This window comes from Bison bison, unplaced genomic scaffold (assembly GCF_000754665.1).
Source record: "Bison bison bison isolate TAMUID 2011002044 unplaced genomic scaffold, Bison_UMD1.0 scf7180017864499, whole genome shotgun sequence".
NCBI classification, from domain to species: domain Eukaryota; kingdom Metazoa; phylum Chordata; class Mammalia; order Artiodactyla; family Bovidae; genus Bison; species Bison bison.
This window is the reverse complement of record NW_011495058.1, coordinates 5419580-5430958: the sequence shown is the minus strand read 5'-3', so window position 1 is coordinate 5430958 and position 11379 is coordinate 5419580. Positions and strand designations below refer to the sequence as shown.

Sequence of the window (11379 nt, the reverse complement as noted above, 5' to 3'; positions counted from 1 at the left end):
GAACCCATCTGCCAACAGAGGAGACATAAGAGATGCAGGTTCGATCCCTGACTTGGGAAGGTCCCCTTGAGGAGGATGTGGCAACCCATTCCAGTATTCTTGCCTGGAGAATCCCATGGACAGAGGAGCCTGGCGGGCTACAGTCTGTAGGGTCGTAAAGAGTCAGACACAACTGAAGTGATTTAGCACACACGCATAATTGCAGTGAATAAAAGTCTCTCTTAGGAATACATCTTTAAAATTCCATGATGTTAAATATTTAAATTACTGGATGTTTAAATTTTTTAGGCTTAAGGTAAATTTCTGGAATAGAATTTAAAGTTTTAGACTGATTTTAGTCATAGAATTAGAAAATGATAGGCCTAGAAAAGACTAGAATCTCTGGTCCTTTTCTTCTTTTCTTTATATAAATGAGGAAAGTGTAATTTTACCGAGGAATTTAAGTGATATACCTAGGGTCACACGGTTAGCTAGCTGCAGATTGGAGATTTAAATCACACTGTTTCCTACCTGGTGGCTCTGTTGAGTACTCTGGTGATAAATGCTGTCTTTTCATAAATTACAGTCTGGTTTTATCTTTGTGTTGCTTCTTACCTTAGTTCTCAATTCATCAGATGAGGCTAACTGAAATCTTACAAATGGCATTCCTTTTCCTTTCATATAAATTAAAAATGACGGACTGGGGAAAGTTGAACAGAAACCACTGAGGACTTTGTAAGTAGAGTATCACTTTTACTTACTAGTGTAAGTAAAAAAAGATTTGAGGGTTTTTTCCCCTATGTAAAAAGAAAGAGAAATTGAATGAGAAATGAAATAAGAATGATTTAGAAAGAACCTCAGCTCCAAAAGACACCATTTGCTGTTTCACAAATCATTTTTTCCATGTGCTAAAGATGACTGTGTTGAGTCCTCAGTGGGGGCAGTAAGACAAACAGGCTTGGGAACCAGGAGCCTGTCTGCCTCCATCCTGGGGGTGGACAGGGCTTTCCAGGGCTTCCCATGAGGGGACACGCAGCAGGCGGGGCAGGGAGAAGAGAGGAGGGACCAGCTACACTGTTCACTGGCTCTACCATTTCTCCCTGCACTCACCCTGTCTACTTATATGTGATGTTTGTCACTTTATGGGGTGGGTCAGAACTCTTAAGTGCGATAATCTGAGGACATATCCCCAGAGTGGTGAGCCCAACTCCAGCTCCATCTGTAAGGACCATCCCCCAAAGAGGGGAGCCAGTTGTCCAGGCAGGAGGAGCAACAGAATAGAAGCAGTGAAACTGGAGCTGAATATCGAGGTGGACAAAGCAAGAAGGCTTTGAACACACAACAGAGAAGAGAGAGGCTGAAGGCAGAGTCTAGCTGATTCGGGAAGAGCCCTCCAGTCAGGCTTGGCCGGTTTCCGCCACAGCACAGTGAGTCAAGTGATGGGGCAGCTTCTCCCAGATGCCTGAATCCCTCAGCCAAGATGGGCCTTGCCCAGGGATGGGACTGGCCTGCTGGCTCAAGGCTGGAACGAGACGGGAGAGCTCCTCACCTTCTGCTCAGGTGGGCTGCTATGGGTGTGTCCAGCCCTGGAATTCCAGTGAATTCTTATCTTCCGGGAAGTCCTTTTTGGAGGAAGCTCTCTGGGGCATTTGGCTTCTCTGAACTCAGCCTACTGGAAACTCCGGTTTTAACCTGCTCCTCAGGCTAATGCAAAATGTGATCTACATCATCAGAGGGGTATACAACCTAAGCCTGAAAAAATAAAAGGTGCCAGGTACCCGGAAAACTGCCTAAGGTTACACTGAGGAAAAGCCCTCTTTGAGATGAGATCAGTTTGTCACCTGGCTTAGGCTTTCCAGGGGATGTGACATCAGAGACAAGGCCTCAGGTCTGAGGAGAGGAAACAGCAGGTTGTTTGACAGGCATGTTAAGGAGCTGGCCTGCTTCTGAGTCAGCACTGGCCCCACCGCGTTATCCCTTGTCTGCTCCCGTGGCTTATGCTTAAAATGCAGACATCTGGAAACACTCTGACATGTTACTGTTCTTCTCTTATCTTCTCCAAGGTGACTTTCTTGTATAAATCAGTAGACACTTGGGTTGACACTTTAATGTACTTTCCATACACAACTTTTGTTTCTTTTCTTAATCTAAGAGCCTGACCTCCAAGCCCATGTGATGCCAGGAGTGGAGAGTAATCTTCCCACTGCCTCGTTAGTGATGAGTCCTATGGCAGAAGGGAGGATGTACTTTCCTGCAAGACAGCCTTTTAACGTGCAGTTGGGTTTTGTGATAGTTAAACTCCCCGTGGCCTTTATTATTCTGTACCATGGTGCATTCTTCAAAGGCGATTCACTTGTATTGTTCTAATTGATTCATGGCATATTGGTGAGACAGTTGGGAAGGGTCTTTTTGGTTAAGTGACCACTGGCTATGTGGTTGTGGAGCTGAATTTAATCTAGCCTTTGCTTTCTGAACTCAGTTTAGTTTTTGAACTTTGCCTTTGCATTTGGTCTGTGGACTTAAGCTCACTGTTTCTAAAGGGAAGTGCTATTCAATTTTTCCAAAATCAGCTTGCCATTTTTAAACTGAGGATTGCTGGTGCAGTCCTGATCTCTTATGAAGAGTTGTTTCTCTATGGCCATTCTATCATGTCCCAGTTTTGGCGGCTGGAAGTCCAAATCAAGGTGTTCACAGGATTGGTTTCTTTTGATGCCTCTCTTCTTGGCTTGCAGACTACTGTCTTCTCATTGTGTACAAAAATGGCCTTTTCTCTAAGTGCCTGAATCCTTGGCATCTCTTCTTGTTCTTGTAAGGACACCAGTCTTCTTGGATCAGGACCCAACTCTAAAGCCCTCATTTAACATTAATTACTTCTCTAAAGGCACAGTCTCCAAATACAGGGAGTTAGGATTTAAACAAATGAATTTGGTGGGGGGACACAAGTCAGTCCATAACAGAGACCCACTGCCTCCTTGGGCTGACTTGACAAAGTCTTCCCCAGCCATCTGCTGCACAGTCCCTGTGTTCCAGCAGTAATAGTCTATCTGTCTGTCTGGTAACTGTGATTATACACACACACACACAAAGGATTTGATTCTTATTTTCTGGGACTCTTTAACGAAACAACACTGGAGAAGACCCCTGATCTAAAAGAACCAGTCCTGTCTCCCCTAGTCATACACACACACACACACACACACACACATACACACACATACTCGCTTCCCAGGTGGCTCTAGTGGTAAAAAAAAAGAAAAAAAACAGCCGCCAATGCAAGAGATGTAAGAGATGCTGATTCAGTCCCTGGTTCAGGAAGATCCCCAGGAGGAAGGCATGGCAACCCTCTCCAGTATTCTTGCCTGGAGAATCCCATGGACAGAGGAGCCTGGTAGGCTACAGTCCACAGGGTCACAAAGAATCAGACACAACTAAAGCAGCTTAGCACACATGCAGGCATATACACATATATGTATATATTCAGTTACATATATTGTTTTTCTTTACATGAACTTGATCATTTCTATACAATCCAATAAACCAACTTTATACTCATCCATTATAATACTAACCATGAAACGCTAGAGATTTTTAGAACTACAATGAAGACCAAAATAAGTATAAAAGGTATCACCATTTTTAACATTAAAAAAATACACAAATAGTATATCCTCCTTGGAAATACTTATAAACAAAGAGGAAAATATCACTTGTAATTCCACCACTCAAAAGAGCCTCAGGAACTTGTCGAAAGGAAGGGCTTTTGATTGCCTCTGGCCTTGGAGCCGGCTTTTGCAGTAAGATTAACAAGTGTCCTGGGGAGAGGGTGGCCAGCCAGCCCCTGGGCTCCATGGGCCTCAGAGCCAGTCAGCACTGCGGCTTTTACACAGAAAGTGCCTGATAAATGGCCGTCAGATTGACGACAGTCTAGCCAAACATTCTGGTTTTCAAATTCTAAATGGCCTTTCTATAAAAAGTTTGCTTTTCTTTTTTTTTTTTAACATTTCACTGAGGGATAAGAAATCTCAAATTACAAAGATGCTGACTCCAGATTTGCACCTTTCAACTCAAGTGTTCAACTCAGCAGTCACACTCTGGGAAAAGCACTCCTTCAGGGAAAGAGTCTGAGAGAAAGTAAGTAAATTAAACCTGACCCACAAGCAGAGTGATGAAGGCAGTGTGTCGAGCACCAGTAGGTCAGAGATACCTGGGATTGGCAAGGAGGGTCCAAGTTCTCCCCTACTTCAAGCAGGAAAATAGCCCCCAGCCACACTGGTTGAGATGCTGGCCAGAGAGAGAAGCACAGCCCAGGTGGTCTCCTCCCCACACCCAGAGGGCTGCCTTCCACTGGCCACTTCCACACCAGCCACTTTTCAGACATAATTAAAAGTTCCATGGTTATCCTGTACAATAAATTGACATCAGGGCTTTTGCCTTTCTTGGTCTATGCAGAAAGCAAAGTTCAGGTTGATTAACAGGCAGATTAACTCTACTTTTTTAATTTCTTTGGTTCAAAACACATGATCTGCAAGACTGACCCGAGGAGCCGAGCCCTCAAATGTGCTTACTCCAAAGTTTGTTGCTGCCCCTACCCCTCGCAATAATTAATCTTGGGTCTAGTAGATCATTAGGTCTGACCCCTTTCAACCACCTGAACTGAGCCCAGGATTTAAGGTTGCATTGGGCTGCCTGGGGAGGAAGACAGGGTCCCCACTTTTAGATTAGGGCTCTTTTCCAGGGCTTTTTCATTAAGCAGTCCCAAAACTCAGAAGCCAGTCCTTGCATCTTAATCACAGAGATAGATCTTTTTTCTCCTTTGGAGTTTGTCTGTGTTGCTCTTAACAGAGGGACCAGAAGCCCTTAAATGAGTCAAGTCCTCAGGCATGTGAGGGTGTAAAGGCTCTGTCTGTGCTCAGCCAAGGGTAAGTCAGAATTATCAGGCAGCGCTAGGACTGAGAGCAGAGTCTGACCCCTAGAGTTTTTTATACCTCCCCCAGGGCTGTGGACAGTTTCCCTGCCCATGTTCTTGACCACAACTAACTTTGACGAAAATGGCTGCTCTGTCAGAACCTAAAGAGGACTGCCTTTCAGAGGAGGTTAGTATAATCTTAGCACTAATACTTCAGTTTAGGGGTTCAGGTATTTGTGCACCCAAATAGATGCATGTGCACATAGCCACTACCGGGTTATTTTAAAGACTCCCTGAGTTTCATTGGAGCCTCTCTAATTTTTCAAACAACTGTATGGTTTGTGTGTGTTACACTTTCAAATGACAAAAAAAAAAATCTTGCTTGCTTAAAATTGTCAACATTAACCTAATATTTTTTTCTTAAACTATTTGAAACTATTATTCTTTTTTCTTTCTAGACCCTTTCTAGCAATTGTAAGTTTCTTTAATTGCCTTTTTCTAAAGGCTTAGCCAAAATGAGGTGATTTTGCTTTCTTAGGGCATAATGACTACTGGTGAGGAGAAATAAGGAGGTTTTCTCAACTGGGAGACTAACATTTCAAAGAGTTGTTTATAACCTGAAACAACCATGTGGTTTATGGGTAGAGTTCTCTCAGATAACCTGCCTTAGGAAGATTCTGCATTGTGCCCTCAGACGTCCCAAATTTGCCTTTTTGAAACACTTCAAGCTGAAAAGAAAGGTATGGATAACCTCCATTCCAGATGCAGGACTTGGGGGTAATTATTGCTTATTTGGAGGGAGGGATGCGCATGCACAAATACGCTGTCCACTTCATTGAACGTTAGTTCACTTTGTTGAACTAATAGGAACAAGAAGTGATGATCACACTGAAATCAAACAAAACTGGATTCAAATCTCTGCTGTCTGACTTACTAGCTGTGGGCATTTGAAGGGCAGGAAAGGCGCTTTTTCAAGCCAACAGCATACCCAACCCCAACAGTTATTTGCATTTTTTGCCTTATTCCTTTGCACACTCAATTCCCACACTTAAAATCTTTTCTTGAATAATGTAGGGAAATAATGGAATAAAGTAATGTATAGTATCATTTTCCCATATTTTTTCTTCTTACTTGGGCTGCACAAATTAAAATGGGACTAACACTTTTCTCATTCATTTAACAAGAGTTTGTTGCCAAATATTAGAGAAAATACCCCACTGCTCTGTATTTCCTAAACAGTAAAATAGAGATGCCAGGAAATGAATTTATACTCCTGACCATCAGAATTACTCATGTAGAATTAAGGTCCAGATGTGGTAGTTATGAGTCCTGAGTTTTATCCTCTACAAGTTTAATCCTGAATAAAGGCATGAACAAAAATCAGTGACCACTGTTCTTATTATCCATAATTGTACTATAAAATGCAGCTAAGAGATAATTCTGTTGTATTTCTTGATGGCTTCCGTATTCATATTAAAGAGACAATCTCTCCCACATTCTGGCCTCTCAGTTCCTATGGCCAACCTTCCTCAGCCATTGACTCCCACGGTTCTGGTCTAGGTCTTCCCAACACGAGTGGCTGCATCACTTCCGAATTCTCAGATCCCAGTATACCACTCTTAGACCATCCTCTCCCCGCTTTGCAGCTCACTGGCCTGCCCCAAATCTGTTGATCTTAACTACATGATCACACACATGTTTCACCTCCCTCTTTAGCCTTATCACTGACCCATTCATCTCTTTGTCACTCTCACCTGGCAAAGTCCAGCCATGGTTAAACCCAATTTTGCCCACCCTTGTTCTAGGAAGTAAAAGAATTTTTATAACCACAAATCTCAAGAGCCCTTTAGCACTCCCAAGGAGCACTCAACTTTTCCTACACTCAAAGAAAGCTATTTCATATTTTCTTCTTTTTCCTCAAATCTATAGCACCTGCCCCCTCTCCACCATGATGACCCGCTTTCCTTCGCTGAGAAAATAGAGGCCATCAGACCCCGATCAGCTTGCCTGCACACAGCCCACTGCACTAGCCTGCCTGAACGCGGGCTCACAAGCTCTGTTCCTTCTCATTCCCACTGTCCCGGGTCAAACTGTCAATTTATACATAGGATGCTAGCTCATCTTGCCTTCTAAGAAACTCTGATCCTGAGATTAGCATCTGTCTCCTGCATAGCCAATTCTCCTCTCTGTTGGAACTTTGTCAGCTCATCACATAATGTTTCTGCTCAAAATTGGCTTTTCTGTTCAACATTCTTTCCATAACCTTCCAGTCCTAGGCGGCCTGCCCCCGCCTACTGCTGCCCCTCCTTTTCCACCTATTTCTAGTATCACTGGTTGTCTTTCCCACCCTTGAGTTCAGCAAGCCAGTCTGCTCTTAGGGTCTTTGTTCTTCATGTGAGGAGCATGTCCCCCAGATATTGAAATGGCTTACTGCATCTTTTCATTTAGGATTTTTCTCAACGTCACCTTCTCAGTGGTCTCTGTAAGCACCCAATGTAAAAGAGTCTCCACACACGTACAGGCACTCTCCAGGCTCCATCGTGCTTTGTTTTCACTCATGGTGTTCATGGTGCAATTTCTGTGTGTTTAGTCCCCCTATTAAAGTATAACCTCTAAGGTCAAGGATGTATTTGCCTGTCCTATTCAGAGCTGGTTCCCAGCACCAGCTAGAATAATACCTGGCATGTGGCAGGCCATCCATAAAACACTTGTACCCAATAGGTATAGTTCGAGGCCCTGGCTTGGCCTTTTAATTTGGTGGCCTTTAACTTCTCTGAGGGAGGCTCCATTTCTGAATCTACAGCAGTATAGAGGGATGATAAAAATAGGATCTGTTTCATTGGACTGTTAGAAGGTTATATGAGGATGAGATGAAGTGATGCCAGGGATGTTCTCAGCACTGGCCCAGCATGTAGTGAGGATACAGTAAGAATTGATTGGTATTATGAGTCTCATGAGCAAATCCTGTTTCTTTGTGGGTCTCCTCCGGCTCTCTGGTTGCAAAAATACATAGATTTCAGTATCAGTATCATATAGAGAAGCTGAATGCATATTTGGACAATATACAGAAAAATTAAAAGTGCCAAAAATAATGAGTTTGTACCTGTAAGAATGGGTTTAATCCCTTCATTCAGGGTATTTTAAGAGGAAATCACTGTCCCATAAAAAGTACCTGTGGGATGGATGGAGAATAGTTCAAAATGGTGGCTGAACTGTGGATTGTAGTTTAATAAATATTTGTGAGAGAAGAACTAGACCAGAAGTACTTCAGTTTACTTCTTATGCCCAAATAAGTCTGTTGCTTAGAGACATTGTCTTAGAAGATCACAATGTAGGCAACCAGAGAGTGGGCCTGGGCTTCCCACACAGCCCTTGGAAAGGCAGAGAGGAGAGATAACAGGTTCTTGATGCTGACCAGTATTTAATGAAAGAGTAAGAACTCCCCTCCAGATATGAGATAAAGGGAGGTGCCCACTCATCACATCATTCAGCAAGTTGTAGGGAGGAGGAACCTCCACGATGTATCTAGGGGAGGGCAGCTGTTGCTGCCGTGGGGGTGTGAGGGCCCTGACGTGGCAGAGTACCTGGGCATCTGTGGACCTAAGTGGGCTTTTCTTAGTTTTTCATGGAAGATCTGTGTGCCATGTCATGGGACAGCAGACGTTGCCCTAGAGAGAGACACGCATTTTGCTTAGAACCTAAACACATTTTTATATTTTAAAATACACCTCAGAAATTTTAAAGCAAGTCATTGAGGAGATAGTTTGTATGAAAGTAAAATCAATTTATAGGCATCTTTTCAGGAGCATCATTCATTTTTCAAGGAGTAAATATTGTCGCAGTCTCACTACACACTCCTGTAGCTGAGCCATGCACATCCCTCCCTGGGTGAGCCCTCACATTGCCTGTCTGTTTAGTCAGAGGGAGTGGGTGGCTGCAAAGAGCTCTGTGCAAAATGCAGCCCTTGTCTTCCACTGATCAGACTGTCTGACCCAGATGGAAAGGCAGCTGACATACTTCCTATGATTTAATTTACCCAAAGCTTTGCAGTGCATTATTTTTTTTAATTGGAGGATAATTGCTTTACAATGTTATGTTGGTTTCTGCTGTACAACAATGCGAATCAGTCATAATTGTGTGTGTGTGTGTTTGTGTGTTTATATATATATATATATATCCCCTCTGCCTTGCTCCTCTCTCCATCCACATCCCACCCCTCTAGGTCATCACAAATATCATATATTAATGCATATATATGGAATCCAGAAAAAATAGTACTGATGAACCTATTTACAGGGGAAAAATGGAGATGCAGATGTAGAGAATGCACTTGTGGACACAGCAGAGGAAGGGGAGGGTAGGATAAATTGAAAATGTGGTATTGACATAAATACACTATCATGTGCAACACATTAATTTAATAGCTATTTTTAATAAGTAGAATTAAAGCAGGTTTTTTTTTTTTCCCCTTCAGCCACATAGATTTAGATACAAAGACCAAACTCTTGTCATTCTTCCATCCTTAGCTGGACTTACTGGCGATAAATGACAAAAACTAGGTCTGAAGGACAGTGATTTTGAGGAATTTTATAGTCTGTAAGAAAGTGATTCTAAATTCAGAGTACAAAGAAAGAGATCAGCCAAAGGAACTCCTCTCTTTTCCTCAACACCCTCTTCTAATCAGTCACCAAGTTCTCCCCTTTACTATCTAATGGTACAAGCCTCTCCTCTCCCCGCTGTCCTTCTAATCATATTGTCAAAACTCTCATCGGCTGCCTCCAGATGAGTTCTCTGCCTGTCTTGTGCTTTCTAAACTCAGGCTTCTCAGCCTGGGGCCCACCATGGACTTGATGACAAAAACTTGGCCTCTGTGCACCAGAGACAAATCGAATCTCAGAGACAGAGTTTTGGATGAAGGAGAAAAGATTAGCTTTATTGCTTTGCCAGGCAGAGAAGATCACAGCAGGCTCATGCCCCTCAAAAACTGTGTGTTCCAACCGAGGAGGATTTAGTGAGGAGTTTTAGAGTAATAGTTCAAAGGGTGGGGTTGCTGTTAAGATTAGGGTAAGTGCAGGACCTGCACTCCTTTGATCTAGTATCAAGTAATCTCTTGATGAGCTTCTCTGGTTCCATTAGTCTGGCCTCAGGTAGTCTTTTCTAGAATGAAGAATGCTGACAATCTTCCATTTATTGAGGGTTTTAATTCTGTAAAGAGCTCAAAGATTTTGTTATGAGTATCCCTTGAGGCAGAACCAAGACCATGCTCTAAGGCTGCACTCTTGTTTCATGCAGCTATGCATGAAATTGTTTCATGTTGTTTCATGAAACAATAGGGCTTCCCTAGTGGCTCAGCTGGTAAAGACTCCGCCTGCAATGTGGGAGACCTGGGTTCCATCCTTGGCTGCTCCTGTTCCCTGTTGAGCCTCATAGCCATCAAAAATTAATTAAAATATCCCAAACATGACATGAATTGGACAAAGCTCAAGCTGGAATCAAGATTGCCAGGAAAAATATCAATAACCTCAGATATGCAGGGACTTCCCTTATGGCTCAACTGGTAAAGAATCTGCCTGCAATGTGGGAGACCTGGGTTTGATCCCTGCGTTGAAAAGATACCCTGGAGAAGGAGATGGCTACCCACTCCAGTATTCTGGCCTGGAGAATTCCATGGACTGTATAGTCCTGGGGTTGCAAAGGGTCAGACAGGACTGAGCGACTTTCACTTCACTTCACTTCACTTCACTTCGAATATACAGATGACACCACCCTTATGGCAGAAAATGAAGGGGAACTAAAGAGCATTTTGATGAAGGTGAAAGAAGAAAGTGAAAAGCTAGCTTAAAACTCAACATTCAGAAAACTAAGATCATGGCAATCAGTCCCATTACTTCATGGCAAATAGATGGTGAAACAATGGAAACAGAGACAGACTTTATTTTCTTAGGCTTCAAAATCACTGCCGATGGTGACTGTAGCCATGAAATTAAAAAATGCTTGCTCCTTGGAAGAAGAGTTGTGACAAACCTAGACAACATATTAAAAAACAGAATCATTTTGCCCACAAAGGTCTGTGTAGTCAAAGCTATGATTTTTCCAGTAGTCATGTATGGATGTGAGAGTTGAACTGTAAAGAAGGCTGAGCACTGAAGAATTGATGCTTTCGAAATGTGGTGCTGAGAAGACTCTTGAGAGTCCCTTACAGCAAGGAGATCAAACCAGTCAATCCTAAAGGAAATCAGTCCTGAATATTCATTGGAGGGACTGATGCTGAAGCTGAAGCCCCAGTACTTTAGCCACATGATGAGAAGAGCCGACTCCTTGGAAAAGACCCTGAGGCTGGGAAAGATTGAGGGCAGGAGGAGAAGTGGGTGACAGAGGATGAGATGGTTGGATGGATGGCATCATCGACTCAATGGACAAGAGTTTGAGCAAACTCCAGGAGATGGTGAAGGACAGGGAAGCCTGGTGTGCTGCAGTCCATGGGGTCACAAAGA

At 43.1% G+C, this 11379-nt stretch overlaps 1 protein-coding gene across 1 annotated transcript in view; it reads left to right on the top strand.

Moving 5' to 3' along the window:
- Positions 1-4930: 4930 nt before the first annotated feature.
- HECW1 (HECT, C2 and WW domain containing E3 ubiquitin protein ligase 1) overlaps positions 4931-11379 on the top strand; it is a 211042-nt gene continuing 204593 nt past the window's right edge. The window contains exon 1 of the mRNA XM_010829072.1: positions 4931-5072. Coding sequence (XP_010827374.1) covers positions 5028-5072 — 45 coding nt within the window. The 5' untranslated portion in view covers positions 4931-5027. The remainder of the gene's footprint in view (positions 5073-11379) is intronic.